At 44.4% G+C, this 19,103-nt stretch overlaps 1 protein-coding gene across 1 annotated transcript in view; it reads left to right on the top strand.

The window, feature by feature from the left end:
* Positions 1 to 5,304: 5,304 nt before the first annotated feature.
* LOC120393401 (NACHT, LRR and PYD domains-containing protein 3-like) overlaps positions 5,305 to 19,103 on the top strand; it is a 49,955-nt gene continuing 36,156 nt past the window's right edge. The window contains 4 exon segments of the mRNA XM_039517897.1: positions 5,305 to 5,692; positions 11,763 to 11,801; positions 14,703 to 15,167; positions 15,170 to 16,418. Of these exon segments, the coding sequence (XP_039373831.1) occupies positions 5,401 to 5,692; positions 11,763 to 11,801; positions 14,703 to 15,167; positions 15,170 to 16,418 (2,045 nt within the window). The 5' untranslated portion in view covers positions 5,305 to 5,400.

Raw genomic sequence — 19,103 nt, 5'->3', positions numbered from 1 at the left:
TTACATTTTCTTTTCGAAAGGAAAACCAGCAAGTGTTAGGCAAATACACGGTGACAGCTTCATAATCAAGAACCTTCTAGTCAACTGTGTGACTGAGCTCCCCATCAGCATCAATGAGCCTTACCACCCTCTGCATCCAATTGGTCAATAAGTTATTTGCCACTATTATCAGTGCATATGCACCAACACTTAATGCTGAAGAAGAACAGAAAGAATCCTTCTACACTGTCTTTGATACAATTTTTCATCCATTCCAAAACCAGATAAGATAATCCTCTTAGGAGCCTTTAACGCAAGAGTTGGCTGAGATTCTAATGTATGGAGTAGTACCATTGGGAAGGAAGGAGTGGGCAAGACCAATTCGAATGGCATCCTTCTACTCAGCAAATGTGCAGAATACGACCTTGTGATCACAGACAGAATCTTCCGACAAAACAACAAGTACAAAATGACATGGCAACATTCCTACTCAAAACAGTGGCACCTTCAGACTATGTCATTGTCAGAATACAGAATCTAAGAGATGTCCAAATCACCCATGTCATGAGAGAAGCCAATGATTGTAGGACTGACCACTGCTTGGCAAGGTCAGTCATATCCATCAGGATGGCACTGAAACTTTGAAAACAATCCAAATCACATAGATGGCACTACAATATCCAAAGACTTCAATCCTCATTGCACCAAGAGAACTTCCAGATACTCCTCAGTGAAACATTTGGCCATATGCATACCTGGAAATGACAACAGAAATGTTGAAGAAGACTGAGAAACCCTAAAATAGACCATCTACAAGGCTTGCGTGAAATCCATTGGCCCTGCTACCCATCACTATCAGGACTGGTTTGACAATAACAACATTGAGATTACAGCCCTTTTGAACCAGAAGAGGAAAGCTTTCTGTGACTGGCAAAAAAACAACCACAATCAAGTCAGAAGCAGAGTCTTTCCACCAGCTCAAAGTTGAAGTTCAAAGGAGGATCCAAGAAATAAATGGTGTGAGGACAAAGCAAAAGAAATCCAAATATTTGCTGACAGACATGATATGTGGAGCTTTTTTTGTGAGACAAAGACCTTGAATGGACCACGCTCATGTGGCCTCATACCTCTGAGATCTGAAGATGATAGTACCCTTCTTAAAGATAATTAATCCATCAGAGTACTGGAAAGAACACTAGCAAAAGCTTCTAAATCTAACAACACCATGGACTCAATTCCTCAGCACCCAATCTGGGAAACTCTTGCCAACCCACAGACACCTGATGAGATCTGCAAAGAAATTAAACAAATGAAGGACAATAAAGCACTAGGACGTGGCATACCTTCTGAAGAACTGAATGCGGGGGGAGAAACATTGACTAACAAGCTTAACTTGCTGCTCCTTAAAATCTGTGCACAGAAGAAATCATAGCTGATTTACATAATGCTGACACCATCACCGTTTTCAAAAAGGGAGACAGGGCTGAGTTGACTATGGCAACTATTGCCCTCCTCTCCATTGCTGGGAATATTCTTGCTAGAATCTTACTAAATTGCCTACTCTCCCTTGCAGAGGAAGTACTTCCAGAGTCCCAGTGTGGCTTCAGACCATCGCGAGGCATCACCGACATGATTTTTGCAGTCAGGCAGATCCAGGAAAAATGTCAAGAACAACACCAGGAGCTGTACATGGCCTTTATTGATCTGACCAAAGCCTTTGTCATAAACAGATAGTTAAGGGTTAATACCTCTTTTACCTGTAAAGGGTTAAGAAGTTCACCTAGCCTAGCTGACACCTGACCAGAGGAACCAATCGGGGAACAAGATGTTTCAAAAGGCAGGAGGGAAGTTTCCTTTGTTTAGTCAGTTTCAGTTTTCAGCCGGAGTGAAAAAGATCAAGGAACCAGCCTCTTATCAGAGTAGTAAGTTTTAGAAAGGAATAAATAGGTTTATGTTTATTTTCTTTTGTAACTTGTATTGGTGCAATTATGGGGGAATTATCAAATTGGGTATTCTTGTGTGTATTAAGATTTCTGCCCAGGGGAACATCCTGTGTTTTCAATCTATTGTCTGCGAGATGCACTGGTATGCTGTCTCCCAGAGGGTTTTTTTTCTTTCTTTTACTTTTCTTTTCTTTAGTTAAAAGCCTTCTTTTTAAGAACCTGATTGATTTTTTCCCTATTTTTGAGATCCAAGGGAATTGGATCTGGACTCACCTGGGAATTGGTGGAGGAGTCCCTCAAGGCTACCCAGGGAGGGGAAGGTTTTTGGGGGAAAGGGAGTGATCCAGGTACTCAGAAATTCTGGATGTTGGCAGCGAGACCAGATCTAAGATGGTAATTAAGCTTAGAAGTACCCATGCAAGTCCCCACATCTGTACCCTAAAGTTCAGAGTGGGGATGAGACCTATGACACCTTAGACTCTGTCAACCGTGAGTCTCTGTGGAAAGTCATGTCAAATTTTGGCTGTCCAAGCAAATTTATCACCATTATTAGATTCCTCCATGTCAGATGACTGCCTCTATCCAGTGCAATGGCTCTACCTCTGAGCCCTTTGTCACCAAACTGGTATAAAACAAGGCTGTATACTGACATCCACCCTTTACTCCGTTTTCTGAGCAGCTATGAAAATACTAATACAAGACTGTCTACCACAGGGCATTGGCATCAAATATCAGACTGATAGCAACCTCTTCAACCTCTCTTGTCTCCGTGCCAGAACTAAAGTAACATCAGCAACACTAACCAAACTCCAGTACACAGATGACTGTACTGTAGTCGTCCATTCAAGGAGGATCTACAAACAGCCCTTAATTGCTTCTCTGAAGCTTACAAAAGCCTAGGACTAACTCCGAACATCAGCAAAACAAAAGTTCTCCACCAGCCAGTCCCCGGTCAATCATCAGACTCAGCAAGGAAGATCTATATTAACAAAGAAGAACTGGAAAGTGTAGAATACTTTGCCTACCTTGGCAGCCATCTCTCCCCCATTCTTAGCAAGCCCATATATATCTGCAGTGCATGCCCCTAGTCCACTCCTTACAACTTATGGTCATGTTCTGTTTTGGAGGATCATGAGTCTCTGTATCCCTTTTGTATCCCATGGGAGGGGTGAGGAGTGAAGTTGTGCTTAGGCCAAGGCCAGGCTTTACTTTCACTTTTAGTGTTTCTTATGCCTCCCCTCCCCGACTTTGCTCTTCCTAACTGTTTATGGTCATATATTGCACTTCCACCATAACTTGTAACACTTCAGCTCCATCTCTTATCTCTTCCCATTATACTAGCGATTCCATCTGGCCAAGCAGAAACAACAGACAATGTCCCAGCTCCCTGCCCACACCTCAGCATGGACATTCTCAGGCCAACAAACAGCCTTATAAGCTATGGTCTGTAAATAACTCTGGCATTTCTTTTCTTAGTTATTAAATCTGTAGTTAGTTTACTATAGAATTGTCTGTCAGTGTTGTCCTTGGTGTGAGGTCTAAGGTGTGACTTGCCCTGAGATAAGTGACTGGTCCTTCAGGGATGGAACAACTTGTACATTTTGTGATTTTTGGAGTAAAGCAGCCATTGATGACATAAGTTTAGCTGACCAGGTTGGCAAGATAGACTGGAAGATAGACCTGCGTCGGACCAGAGAGATCCTCATCCTCGGCGAGGTTGTCTACTGACCCTCACTCCCCTCGCCCCAGCAAGAGACAAACATCATCTGATAGAACTGAGGGTAAGAAGAGACCAGCTCCTTCCTCAGTTTCTGAGGCACAAACAATAAGAGTACAAGCACTGCAAATTAGAAATGTGCTGGACTCTCATATGCTGGATTTGTATGAGGAGTGATTTGTACACTAATCACTTGCGATGTGGCAGGAGGAGAAGCCTGTGGTAGGGCCAGATACTCCACCCAACCGGATATACCCTGCCAGCTGAGGGAAGTACTGGAGGGTTCTTCTGATGCTGCTTTTGCTTTTCTGAGGGGGAGAGGGACCCCTGAGCAGCTTCCAAGGGAAAGCAGGGTCCCCTGCTGATACCCCTGCTTGTCATGAAGAGGGAAGACCCAGCCTGCCAAGGAGGACAGGTGACAGCCCCTTCAGCAGAGTTCTGCCATGGGGAGAGCCCCCTGCGATTGGTTGCTCTGCCCCAGATGGCCAGCAAGTGGAGCAGTCAGCCAATCAGAGCTGCTTTCGAAGAGGTCTCTCCACTCCCAGCCCCTCCCTTCAGTAACTGGAAGCCATTCTCATAGGAGCAGGGGGAGCAGAAAGAACACAGCAGCGTAGGGCTGGGAGCAATGGGGGTGGGATGGATGGCACGTCTACTCCTTCCCCCTCCCTCCCGGGAGCATCTGGCCTAGGAAGGGACAGGGGTGGGTGAAGAGCTCTTGGAGCCATGTCCCTCACCCCAACCTGAGAGACTGGGCAACACTAATTATCTCTCACACACTGAGGGTGGGCAGGGGGAGTTCAGAAATCCAATGACAGACCAAATAACATAATGTCTTTTAAAAGTCTAATTATTTCTGATCTCTTGAGGTTGGCAATTCTGCTTCTGCTGTCACCGCTGGGGATGCTGGCGCTAGGCACTCTGAGTGAAATCTCTCTTCCTTCACAAAGGGAATCACTAGGATCTGAGTGGTTTCTGCCTCCTGTTGCTACAGCTGGAAGTGAATGAGAAGGCCAGTGAAAGAGAGAGTGGGCAGAAAAGCAGACCATCTCTGGATACAAAGTGTGGTGGGTGGGGGCACCCTGGTTCAGTCAGCTGTCCCCAAATTCCAACCCACGTGCCTTGGGATGGAAACCCCCATTTGCCTCCCATTATGCCACAACCCATTGGTTCTCTTCCATAGCCTTCAGGGATGTAGGAATCTACACCAAAATAAATGCTGAACTCAGATATATATCAATTTCTTTTTCTGGGCAGGGACAAAACCATAATTAATAAGAAGGACCATTAACAGAGCCCTATGAGAAAAATCACCCTGTAACCCCAGCAGTAACACAATACACTAAACAACAAAATAACCCTTGTTTAACTGAGACACATAACCCGAGCTGCCCTCCAGCCTCAAACCCAGTGATTGCTGATGCCTGGGTGCAGTGTGAGCTTAGGGTGGCAAGTCCATCACAAACTCATGCCACTAAGAACTGTATGTTACACTGCACCACACTGTCATTTCTCACGTGGTCACACTATTGATCACATGGAGATCACTGCCATTCAGGGCAGAGAAATACAGGCTACAGTGTAACTTGTGATGTTGGACTTTTTTGTTTCTCCGTGCAGGTAGAGATTCTTTTTCCAATTAGGACATCACTACACCTAAAGCTGTATGCGTACTGAATTACCACCTCAGCAACACTATGATATTCATACATAATTGACTTCTAATTCTCCACTTATTTTTCAGGTTATTGGTAATATCCTGCGATGACTACAGACAAAAATCTGAAAGAAATCCTTCTAGATATACTGGACAATCTCTCAGGGGAAAAGGAAGGAGATCTTGAAAGATTTAAATTCAGCTTAGAAAATGCTGACTATGAAAAAAAAGCACCAATCCCCAAAGGTCGGCTGCAGGAAGCTGACACTCGGATGAAACTTGTAGACCTCTTGTGTGAATACTACAAGGAACATGATGCAGTGAATGTAGCTATATCGGTCCTTGAAAAGATCAATCTCAGAGATTCTGCTGCTAAACTCAAGGAGGCAAGAAAGAAAGGTAAGAAAACCTAATGTTCCTGCAACTTCTGAATCTTTCCCCCTTTTGAATATTCCCTGAAATGGGTGCGGGAGGAACAGCAACAATCTAATTATTAAAACTGGTTGGAAATGGGTCTATCTCATAAAAAAAATTAGATTTTGAAATTTTGTTTCATCACAAACTGAGACAGAAACTTAAAATTTTGAAGTTCAAGAATTGAAATGTTTAAAAAAAATGCTTCATTTAAAAATTGTGAAATGTTTTCATTTTGATATTTTTATTTTTTTAAATTAAATTTAAATATAAGGTCTGGTCTACACTATAGCCTTAAATCGGTACGTCACTATCTCGCTCCTGGCAACATGGTCATACCAACCTAACCCTCCATGTACACAGCACTATGGCAGTGGTAGCCGACATAGCTACTGCCGCTCCGGAAGGTGGATTAACTAAGCTGAGGGGAGAGCACTTCATTAAAGAGCTACAGTAGCGTGGCATTTTAAGAGTAGGCATGCTCTGAAATGCAATACATTTGGAAAAGACAAGCCATTTCCCAATTTCCCCCTGTTCAGTCTTAGTTGTTTCCAGCAGTCATCTTGAGTGGCGTAGCAGGGGAGAACTGACACTCAGATTACTTCACTCCCCATCCTTAAATAGGATTTGCATAAGGCAGGAATCCTTTGTCTCCCAAACTTGAACCACACACACACACACACTTCCTTTCCAGTGGAAAGTTACAAGAAGTCACAGGTAATGTTCAGTATCAGGTGACAAAACCACCTGATTGTAGTATTCCAGAGTCCATGCATTAGCAGCAATATGGAGCACCCACAGGAAGGCAAGCCTTTTCATAGTCCATTGTGCTAGCTGATGGGCCATTAGCACTGTCTGGCTTTTCCACTGTTGTACCTGAAGTGTTAGTAGTGGAAGTGAACCAAAGCAGGAAATATTAAATAGATACACAGGCCAATATTCCTAACTTTAGATACAGAAATGAAATATTCACACAAGTAGGACAAACACATTCAGTAAAACATAACCTATCCAATGATATCTCACATGAACTATCTCACATAAAGCATATTCCAGTTGTATCATATTCATAAGCATATCTCCATAAAGAATATGGAATGCAATGTCACAATAGGTCATTCAGGGTGTCAACAGGTTACACTCAATAGGGAGTATGAGCAGAGAAGAAATAGGGTGTTGCTATGCTGGAAGGCATTAAAGGGTTCCATCAACTGATTGTTTGCTGTAGAGACAACTTTAGAGATTCTTCAAGCTGTTGCAGTACTAAATAGATGGCAGGGACTTCATGTGTTTCCCCTAGTTTCCCCAGAAATCAATAGGGTTCTGCAATTGATGCCAAAAGCATTTTCTGAAATTTTGGGATTGGCTGCGGTATACGGCATGCACACAGACAGACAAATAGAAAAATGCCTTTGAAGTGAGTGTATGGCCTTCGCAAGCTCAACCAATAATATTCTACTACTGAGAAGTCCACTAAGAACTGCTCTCTTTCAAAATGGCTATCTCCATCAGGATTGAAGTCCAAGCCCACGGTCAGGTGGCTATTTTGAGAAAGGCATCTATTTCCCATTGTTCCCAGTGGGACTGAAGTTTCAAGCTGCTTTTAACAAATATGGGTGTTGGTCTCACTCTCATTGGAAAGTCGGTTTTTTGACAGTACTGCCACAGCAACACTTTAATGCCTCAAGTGTAGACAAAGCCATAGAGAAGAATGTTATGCATCAGCCTCTGCTGGAAGAAACTTTCAGTTATGAAAAAAGGAAAAAAATAATCCAGAATATTTATTTTCAAATATTACTTATTGCACTAGATTTACTCAACAGAGGAGAGAGTAAAGGGAAAACAGAGCTGTGTGTGGAAGGATACAAGAGGGGGGAAATGAGTGAGTGTGTGAGAGAGAGAGAGAAAGAGGGAATATGTGGGGAGCAGGAGGGAGGGTGAAACTGGAGCAAGTGTGTGCAAGGGACTATGGAGGACAGAGAGAAAGAGGGATTTGGAATATGCATGGAGAGGATGTTGGGAGGTGAAAGAGGCAGGGAACTTTTGGCATGGTGTTGTGTGAATCTGGTGATGCAAAGCATCTGCTAACCGAGTCTAACTGGACTCCATGCTCTGAGTTTGGGTTAGAGCAGCCAGAGTATGCCATTGAACCTGGCCTTAAAAATTAAATTAAAAAAAATGCAAGGTTGATACTTCCTATCTTCAGATTGGAGGGAGAGGCTGGGAGGGATGAAGACACGAGTGTGCCATGAGGGCAAAGAGGGTGACAACAGTGGGAGGGAAGGGGGGCTAGTTTTTTAAAAATAAATTCCATGACATGCTACCCCCAAACTTGGGCTAGTAGCAGGATTTGAGCTCTGTCTCTATAAATCCTCAGCTCAGCTGGGATCTCATCATTTGAGCTATACTCAGAAATAGTTGTTAGCTTTTGTCAAGGCTGAAGTATCAATATGTTTACTCTCTTGAGCTGCTTACTTGTGGGGGAAAAAAGGTCTGTTTAAAAAAATTCTGTCCTGCTTTATTATATATACAGAAGGCTTGAGTATTTAAAGTGTTTTTTTGTTCAACTCAAGCTTCTGATATAGAGTTGCAAGAAAAGATCTCTTCAGAACTAATGCCCCTTTAATTATAGGACTGAGAAAGCTTCCACACCACTTATCTGGGCTTGCAGTGAGACCCCTGCCAAAATTGGGGATGACTGAATGCAGCAGTACTGAAATTTCTAATTTTTTTTTTTAGAAGAAAACCCCCACTTTGTTAACATTTTTTGTTTTGTTCTTTGGAGGTTTGCTTTCAACCCTTTCAGATTGTTTTTTTATAATAATACCCAGCTCCAATATAGGGCTTTTCATTAGCAGATCTTAGTGCTCAGATATCATTAAGAAAGACGCTATGGCTATGTGTACATCGACATGTAAGTCTAGGGTTAGTGGGATTTGAATCAGCTGACCCATGTCAGGGAATGGTTTGAGCACTTTCATTGCATTTTAACCCTAGGTTAAGGATTGTCTGACCTGTGCTTAAACTTAGGGTTCTAGCCTCCCCACAGCAGTGCACAGACCTGAGTCAAAGTAACCGGATCCCAGAGTGCCTGGTGCCCCCTATCCTAGTGTCACCACTCTAGCCTTATGAATACGTTTCATTTGGGGAAAAACTAATGCCCACCCTATTTGTTAACTGTGATGGTGCTGTTGATGGGATTCAGCTGTTCATAAGGAGCACATGAGCACATTCACTGCATAATTAGCACCTTTGGTGGCTGTCTCAGTAGAATGACTGCAGTTTGTTAGGGCTTTACACTGAACTACTGTCTATTCTGAGAGTTGGGTTCTCTACCTCTAGGCTGTCACATTGGCAAGAAAATTCCCATGTGCTCCTGTTCTTTGGATAATTAGGATGTCAGTCTCCAGAGCTGCCAAATTATTAAATGCAACTTTGCAATTCTTAATTTTTAAAAATGGGCTATTCAATTAAGCTGGTTTTTTTTACTGTTTTGAAGTTTGACATAAAATGACAGTATCAGAGGAAAAACACACCCCCACCCCTCCCGAGGCTGGCTGCTGCCGGCTACAGAGTGCTGCAGTGTTTCCCCAGGGTTTGGGGTGAAGTGTGCTCCACCCCTCACCCCCACAAGAATCCTTCATCCCTGCCCCCACTGCACCCGGGAGGTAGAGATAAAGGATCCCTGGAGTCTCTGGGAATATTTTGGGGCTGCTCCCACTCAATGCCCTCACAATGCACGCTGCCCAGGCATCTCTAGACATGCAGCCCCAGGGAGGGCAGTAGGGGCCTGGGAGCAAGGGACAGAGAGTAGAGTGGGACCAAGTGGCTGCCCTGCAGGGAAGGGGAGCAGCGGAGTTCCTGGCTCAGCACAGCCAGAAGAGGGATGACTATGAGCATCCTGGCAGCTGGGAGCCGTCTCCCACTTCTCAGCTTTGTTCCTGGCAAGCTCTGCACACAGGGGCGGCTCTATGAATTTGGCCGCCCCAAGCACGGCGGCATGCTGCAGGGGGTGCGCTGCCGGTCGCCAGACCCGCGGCTCCGGGGGACCTCTTGCAGACATGCCTGCGGAGGGTGCGCTGGTCCCACGGCTCCAGTGGAGCATCCGCAGGCATGCCTGCGGGAGGTCCACCCAAGCCGCGGGACCAGCGAACCCTCCACAGTCATGACTGCACGAGGTCCACCGGAGCCGCCTGCCGCCCTTCCGGCAAAATGCCGCCCCAAGCGCGCGCTTGGCGCGCTGGGGTCTGGAGCCGGCCCTGTCTCCACAGCAGCAAGGAGGAGCTGGAGCCAAAGCTGCCACCACCATATGAGTGTGATGGGGTGGGCTAGGCCCAACGGCCCCCTGCTGGAGGCCTCAGGATCCTGCCACTCTTGTCCCAGGAAAGGAGTAGTAGAGGAGTCCTCCAAGCAGCCGAGAGTGGCTGCAGGGGACACAGCCAATTAGGGCACAGGAAGGCCATATAGAAAGGAGCTGCAAAGCCAGAGACAGGCAATTACTTGCTGGAGCCAGAGGAGTCCAGATGGTGTCCCTGGTTGGCCAAAGGGAACTGCAGCACCATGAACAGATCAGTGCTAGCGGGGACTGTGAGAAAGAGCTCCTGGCTGGCTGCTGGCCCTGAACATAGAAGAGCCCTGAGCTAAGGGTGAAGCACTGGTGAAGGCTGGGGCTGTGGGGAACTGAAAGCAGCTTAGTTAGAGGGACACAGTGGCATGTGGCCACTGTTCTTAGAGTCCCTAGGCTGGGACTTGCAGTAATGGGTGGTCTTGAGTACCCCCCATAGGCCACTAGGAAAGTGGCCTATAATTGGACAGCCATAACTCCCAAAAAGGGGACCTGAACTACATAGTGGCCTGGCTGAAGAGCTGGGGCCAGATGGGCCCAGATAGGAAGTATCGCTGCCAGGGAGAAGCCCTGGGGCTACAGCCTGATACCAGGGCTGGAGCTATTTTAAGACTGAAGATACACCTGACCAGAAGGGGCACTCTTGAGAGGTTAGTGCCACACCATTCAAGGAGGCTGTCGGGAAGGTGTGTAGCTACTTCCCACTTGCCGCCCTGACAGTGCCTCAGCTGGGGCACCCCTGCACACGCAGCTCCAGAGGGCCCGAGAGCAAGGGCCAGAGAGCACAGTGGGAACAAGCAACTGCCATGCAGCAAGGAGGAGCTGGAGCTGCCACCACTGAAGGAGACTGTGCGGGAATTTGGGGGGCTGACCCCCACTCATTCCTCTCACAGTGCATGCAGCCCAGGCACCCCTGCATATGCAGCCCCAGAGGGGCTGGGGTCAAGGGCCAGAGAGTGGAGTAGGGACCAAGCGGCTGCCATGCAGGGAGGGGAGCAGCAGGGATCCCGGCTCAGCATGGCCAGGAGAGGGATGACTCCCAGCATCCCAGTGGCTGGGAGCTGCATCGTGCCTGGAAGCTTTGCTCCTTGGCTTGGGGGAACTCTGTGCAGCAGCGAGGAGGAGGAGGAGCTGCTGCCACTGGGAGAGGAGCAGGAACAGGGATCGTGTTTGACCAGGCAGGAATGGTGTTTCCGGCTGCTTGGCCGGCTGCCTGCAGCGCTGCTCCTCTGCCACCAGGATCTCTGGGATACACCCAGAGAGCTTCCAGGACCCAAGTCAAGCCAGGGCTACGTGCACACAGGAAAGCAATAGGGCTTGGATCCTAGGTCCCAGCTTAACATGGGCTCAGACCCTCCAGCCCTGCAAGGATCTGGAACCCTAGATCTGAGCCCTAGGTTAGCACAATTGGTGCATGGACACAATGGGGGTTAGACTTGAGCCCAGGCTTACATTGTTGTGTAGAAATACCATTAAGTGGCTACTCCAGTGGTTTAAAAAAAATAAGAGTATTGCTTCTGGTGGACATTTTGAATCAGTCATTGAACCAGTGTCTCCAAAGAAATGCTCTTTGCCTGCCTCAGCTGTGGGTTTACTAGGGAGCTTATTACTGCAGAGAACCCTGAATGAATGACTTGTCTCAATGTCCTGAACTGCGTGATACTCTGTGATTTTTGTTGCACTAACATTCATGTGAAATTTCTCTTTCAGCTTTGGGTCCTCAGCAAACACCTGAAACATCAGCAAATGGTATGTGGCATTCAATAAGGAATTGCATTGCATAATTACTAGTGATTACCAGAAATAGGCTAGGTCAGCCAGACATTCGGTTTACTAGTGGAAATAATAAGTAACACCTCAGAGTGCAGCCTCACTAGATCACACAGGTTACGCAGGGTAGGATGGGGGATGAGGAAATGAATGGAGAGATCTCCAGGAAAGAATCAGGTGCTGCAGAACATGGTGCTGGTGAGTAGGTGGAGCTGTTGTCTCAGAGGCAGTACTGAACCAGTGCAGCAGCATCATGCTGGAAGACACTCTCCTGCTAGGGATGCCATCTTTTAAATGAATCAAAATAACTAGAGGTCAGCATTTGTGGTCACTGAAGGTGCTGTGGCACTTTTTTAAACTTCTAGGCCCTGGACAAGTTTTAGGTTATATTTAGTTATATTCTTTGCACCTAAATTCCAATTACTGTTTCAATTATACCTGTCATTCTCTATCACTTCTTGCCCTACTTTGTTACAGAGTGCCATTGTGCATTGTTAAAGGTTTCACCCTAGAGGTGGCTGCATTTCAGTAACTGATGAAGTGATTTCTTATTATATGTTTAGAAGTCTAATCTGGAGTTTTCAGCACCCTCAACAGGAGAACTTAACTACTGGTATTTCACTCCAGACAGTGTAAGGAATAAATCAACGGGAATACAGCCCTTCCATCTGATAGAGCACGCTTACTTGCATGTACCTCATCTAAAACAGTAATTTATTAGATTTAAGCACACAAACATAAGCAATAGGTTTAGAACATCCCAGATATTTACCTGACATCTGGAATGGTATTGAGTAATTAACAGCAGGGTTCGCAGTGCCCAGTGTTCACCCACTGGGGAGAAAGGGTGTCAGGAAAACGTCTTTCAAGATGACGTCAGAGAATTGCTTCCAAGTTCACTCTTTTAGCTAACCTTTTATAACAGCAAAAACATAGATCTTAATGACTCCTACTCAATCAACACTTTTCCTAACTTTCAATAAACTTCTAATATGAGAGGTTTCTAGATTCATGTCTTTCCAACCACCAAGGTTTTCAGTCCTAGATATTTACTTGTCTCTACCCTCCTCCCATTCTGATTAGCAGAAACTGTAGCTAGTTTTAACTTTGCTTGTAAAAGCCTGTCTCCAAATCAGAATAAAATTGTCAGACACATAGAAAAACATAAACTCTTGAGCAATAGTCAACATGGTTTCTGTAAAGGGAAATCATGTCTTACTAATCTATTAGAGTTCTTTGAAGGGGTCAACAAACATGTGGACAAGGGGGATCCGGTGGACATAGTGTACTTAGATTTCCAGAAAGCCTTTGACAATGTCCCTCACCAAAGGCTCTTACGTAAATTAAGCTGTCATGGGATAAAAGGAAAGGTCCTTTCATGGATTGAGAACTGGTTAAAGGACAGGGAACAAAGGGTAGGAATTAATGGTAAATTCTCAGAATGGAGAGGGGTAACTAGTGGTGTTCCCCAAGGGTCAGTCCTCGGACCAATCCTATTCAATTTATTCATAAATGATCTGGAGAAAGGGGTAAACAGTGAGGTGGCAAAGTTTGCAGATGACACTAAACTACTCAAGATAGTTAAGACCAAAGCAGATTGTGAAGAACTTCAAAAAGATCTCACAAAACTAAGTGATTGGGCAACAAAATGGCAAATGAAATGTAATGTGGATAAATGTAAAGTAATGCACATTGGAAAAAATAACCCTAACTATACATACAACATGATGGGGGCTAATTTAGCTAAAACGAGTCAGGAAAAAGATCTTGGAGTTATCGTGGATAGTTCTCTGAAGATGTCCACGCAGTGTGCAGAGGCGGTCAAAAAAGCAAACAGGATGTTAGGAATCATTAAAAAGGGGATAGAGAATAAGACTGAGAATATATTATTGCCCTTATATAAATCCATGGTACGCCCACATCTCGAATACTGTGTACAGATGTGGTCTCCTCACCTCAAAAAAGATATTCTAGCACTAGAAAAGGTTCAGAAAAGAGCAACTAAAATGATTAGGGGTTTAGAGAGGGTCCCATATGAGGAAAGATTAAAGAGGCTAGGACTCTTCAGTTTGGAAAAGAGGAGACTAAGGGGGGACATGATAGAGGTATATAAAATCATGAGTGATGTTGAGAAAGTGGATAAGGAAAAGTTATTTACTTATTCCCATAATACAAGAACTAGGGGTCACCAAATGAAATTAATAGGCAGCAGGTTTAAAACAAATAAAAGAAAGTTCTTCTTCACGCAGCGCACAGTCAACTTGTGGAACTCCTTACCTGAGGAGGTTGTGAAGGCTAGGACTATAACAATGTTTAAAAGGGGACTGGATAAATTCATGGTGGCTAAGTCCATAAATGGCTATTAGCCAGGATGGGTAAGAATGGTGTCCCTAGCCTCTGTTCGTCAGAGGATGGAGATGGATGGCAGGAGAGAGATCACTTGATCATTGACTGTTAGGTTCACTCCCTCAGGGGCACCTGGCATTGGCCACTGTCGGTAGACAGATACTGGGCTAGATGGACCTTTGGTCTGACCCTGTACGGCCTTTCTTATGTTCTTATGTTCTTAACTATGTGGTGTTCTATTTCATTAATTCATGGTGTCTGAATGCACATAATATGGCTGCAATTGGCTTGATCGTATCCTGTGGTACACAAACCCCTCAAATCCAGGGAAACAGAAGGTCTTAGCCTACACTTTTCTCTCACATCACTGATTTCAATGTGATCACTGATATGAGTACGGACTGTGCCCATAGTTAATTTATGTGGGAACACTTTATGATGATAGGTGCACTATAAATTTAGAGTACCAGTATTATTGTTTAAATAGCTTTATTGTAACATTGCAATATCTAATGCTTCTTGTCACTAACTCAGCTTACAGAGTGAAGTACAGACAACATGTACGAAACAAATACACCACAATAAAAGACATGAACTCTCGTCTTGGTGAGAATGTGAAGCTAAACAGCAGATACACAAAGCTCATCATTGTAAATGAACATCGTCACAAAAAGCAGAGAGAACATGAAATAATGGCCTTGGGACGGAGACATGCAGAAATCATGGCTGAGTGCGCTAGTCCTATCACCATAGCCAATTTATTTGACTCTGATAAAGATGGACAGTCACCACAAATTGTTGTGCTCCAGGGAGCTGCAGGGATTGGAAAAACACTGACAGCAAGAAAGATCATGTTGGACTGGGCAAATGAGGAACTGTATCAGAGCAGGTTTGATTATGTTTTCTACATAAATTGCAGGGAAATAAACTTGGTCTGTGAGCAGGGAAATGTTGAAGATTTTATTTTAAAGAATTGTCCTGATCAAAATGCACCAACTAAATGCATGAACTCCTGTTCATAATTGATGGTTTTGATGAACTGAGATTTTCCTTTAATCAACCAACAAGTAATCTGTGCTCGGATCCTTGTAAGAAGCAGCCAGTGGAAATCATACTGAGCAGTTTATTCAGGAAAGAAGTGCTTCACAAATTGTACTTAATAATTACTACAAGACCAACTGCCCTGGAGAAACTTGGGCAGTCTCTGAAAGATGAATGTTGTGCATATGCAGAGATCTTGGGATTTTCTGAAAATGAGAGACAAGAATATTTCTACAAGTTCTTTGGGAATGAAGAACAAGCAAGAAGAGCCTTTAACTTTGTAAAAGACAATGAAATGCTGTTCACCATGTGCTTTGTCCCCATTGCGTGTTGGATCATCTGCACAGTTCTGAAACAACAGATGGAAGCAGGTGAAGATCTTGCACAAACTTCCGATACAATCACTGGCATCTACATGCTCTATCTCTTCAGTTTATTAGAGGGTCACAGCAGCAATTCAGAGAAACAACAGGTACAAGATAACTTGAAGGGACTTTGCTCTTTGGCTGCAGATGGACTATGGAGGCAGAAAATACTGTTTGAAGAAGAAGATGTCAAGAGACATGGCTTAGATAAACCTGATTCCCTCTTTCTGAATGAGAACATGTTTCAAAAAGGCATTGTCTGTGAACGTGTTTACAGCTTCATTCACCTGAGTTTTCAAGAGTTTTTTGCAGCTTTGTTTTATGTGTTGGAGAAAGAAGAAACAGCAAAAAAATCAGAAACTGCTATACAACCTGTGGAAAAATTGTTTGAAAAGTGTGGAAAATCTAGGAATTATTTAATGTTAACAGTGCAATTCCTGTTTGGTCTCTTAAATAAAAAGAGAATGGAGGAGATGGAGAAAAATCTTAGCTGCAAATTTTCATCCAAAATTAAAAATAATTTACTAATGTGGGTTAAAGAAAAACCCTTTTTGTCATTGTTCAACTATGATAAATTGCTTTCTGATAAGGAGGAGATAATTTTCTATCTGGATTATTTTTACTGTTTGCATGAAATTCAAGAAACCAAATTTGTGCAGAGTGCAATGAATCATTTCACGGAGCTAAAATTTACTCATCATACCTTTACCAAAATGGATCAAATTGTTCTTCAATTCTGTATAAAGAATTGCTGTAATCTGAAGTCAGTTTACATAGAGAAGTGTAGGTTTCTAACTGAAGACCCGAATGAAGATTCTGCAGGACTATGCAAGTGGCCACTTCGGTGAGTGTTATCTGAGATCTAAAAATATTTAACTTATTTTTTTAAACATTGATTTTTTTCCCCTTGGGTTTTCATAGCTCACAAATGGCCAAATGACCCACCATAAAAGTGACTCAATTTAGTGACAAACATTTAAGACTGGGAAGGACCATGCCACATCCACTCCCAGACCTTAAAAGCATGGAAAATATGAAGTTAAGGGGAAAGACTTGTGCACTCATTTCTACCTTGATGTTGCCTAAACATTGTCAGTAATGCTTCAGTGCTCCATTTGGCTTTCACCTCCATTCCCAATAACTACCAAAAGCAATATGTACCCCAACTTCATCACACTTACACTCCAGTGTAAAACTCTATGAAGTGCTAGAGTGTGGAGCTAGAGTGAATGAGAGATGAAGAGCTTATGGGTGGCTGAGATCTTTTTAAAGATGGAGTGAGTGTTCTGAAGGCAGCAAGAGAAGAGGAGGTGATGGTAGGAAAGCAGAAGGGTGGGCATGAGGTTAGGCGGGATGGCAGCAGAAGGGCCAATGTGGTGGTGGGGTATGTGTGTGGGAGGCAGAGAAGGAGAGGATTGAGGGAGAGCCCAGGTTAGGGCAGATATCACCAGAAGTCAGGAGACAGTTATGGATATGCAACCTATATCTATTTGGGCTGGTGAAAGGAGAGGGGAGATTGGGATGGAGTCGGTAGAGCAGGTGGGAAGTGAAGGGGGGTGAGGGAAAACAAGGAAGGGGAAATGAGGCCAGTGGAGGGAGTGGCTTAGCCAGAGGACTTAAGCACCACTGCACTGGACCTCACAAGAGGCAGTGGCTGATCATTGTTTGTCCTGAGGCAGGGTGCATAGTGCTCTGGCGGGCCATGAGGCTGCTGTGGAGCAAACCCTGTCACACAGGGGATTAAGTTAAGACACTCTCCACATTCTGCAAGGGGACAAGGCAGAGCTGGGCAACCTTAACGCTGCATTAACAACATTTTTGGGGCGCTAGTATCAGTTATATGTAGGTCCTGTTTGTCTGTGGAGCATTTTATAACAGTTTAATTATAACAGTAAATCTGTGCACCAATCCAAATGTGCCAATGCATCTGCCACTGCCCAAATGGCAACACTCAGTCTGAGGGAATTTTTCACCAAATGCCATTATAGTATCGGGCAAACTTCCGAAGTCTGGGAAACAGAATCCCAGGAGTTCAAACCTCACCTCTTCTCAGTGCTGCTTATATTATATTCTCATGCAATTCGTTACCCTTTTCATTGACCAACACTATGAACCCCAGTCTTAGAAGGCAGTTCCCAAAGACCTGCTGAACACACCCCATTGTTTGAAGAAATTGGCAGAGAGATTATGCAGGGTCACTGCCAGGACAGACTCCAGCTCTCTAACATAACACACCCCAATTTCATCCACTGAAGCATACTGCCTCTCATGTTCTCTAGACCAGTTTTGCTTATTCTATCTCTAACCACTATAAACCACATTCATCACCCTGAGTGAGGGATAGAGTCCAGGATTCTTGTTCAACAATATTCAACTGCTGATTAGTAAATACTTGAGTGACTCTCTGTGAAATTGTTTGTCAAGATCTCCTCTGGTGAGCTGCTGGGTGGTGGCCATGGTCTGAACACTGCTTGGGAACCATGGGCTAGGGTTTGGGAACCATGTCCCCTCAGATCACCCACTCCCCTAGCATGCCCCACCCCAGGCAGTAGTGGTCTCGGTTTTCCAGAGTGGTTTTTGTGGAAGGTGTTTACAAGGTCAGTAGTGTGAACATCCTGCCCCAGTTCCCAGAAGTATATGGAAAACCAGGTGTATTCGGAAGTAACAGGTTAAGTCAAGTAGAAAGATGACTGTGTTTATTTGCCAGGGATCTTGGTGGGTCAAAGGAACTTGTAGTCCAATTATGAGTTGGCCTGTCCATGTGTGGGTATCTTGTTGAGAGCCATACCCTCTGACCTGTCCATTGAGCTCCACCTTAACATCAGTAGTGCCCAACATGGGCACAGCTTCTCCCGTATACATCTTCAGAACAGTTTTTGTTGCCTTAAGCGGAAGATGCTGTATCTTTCTTTCTGTGGTGCTGCACACTTGAGGCCTCCCTTTACCTTGTGCGAGTCCATTTTGATACCAGGGGGATTTAGGATGAACCTTAAGGATTCTATGAAGGACTGACCAAGGCACATTATTCTAGCTTAGCATAGAGGCCATGTTCGCATAGCCTCTTCAAGATGGAACAGACATACATGGTGCAGTATTCGGTATTGTTTTAAAAAAAAAGTATGTTATCCAGGAGTTCTACCACATATTGATCCAGAATCTCCCAAAGTATGTCAATAATAAAATGTTGGAACATTTCGGGTGTGTTTGTCAAACCAAAGGGCATCATGAGATGCTTGTTGTGACCCTAATGAGTTTGAAAGGCAGTCTTCCATTCATCCCCAGCTCTAACTCATAATAGTTTGTATATCCCCTGGAGATCTAGTTTTGTATATACTCAAGCCATGCTCACATGGTCCATTAGCTCAGAGATTAGTGGTAATGGGTATCAGTTTCTCATGGTGACCTGATTCAGGGCCCAATAGTCGCACACAGGTGTAGCCTTCCATTTTTTTTTAAACAAAGAGGATGGATCCCCAGCAGGTGAGGTGGACTTAGAAGTTCTTGACTTGGTTCTATTGAAGGTGGGTGC

Source organism: Mauremys reevesii, unplaced genomic scaffold (assembly GCF_016161935.1).
Source record: "Mauremys reevesii isolate NIE-2019 unplaced genomic scaffold, ASM1616193v1 Contig2, whole genome shotgun sequence".
In the NCBI taxonomy this organism is placed as follows: domain Eukaryota; kingdom Metazoa; phylum Chordata; order Testudines; family Geoemydidae; genus Mauremys; species Mauremys reevesii.
Note: the sequence above shows the minus strand (reverse complement) of the source record. Positions and strands in the feature narration are given on the sequence as shown.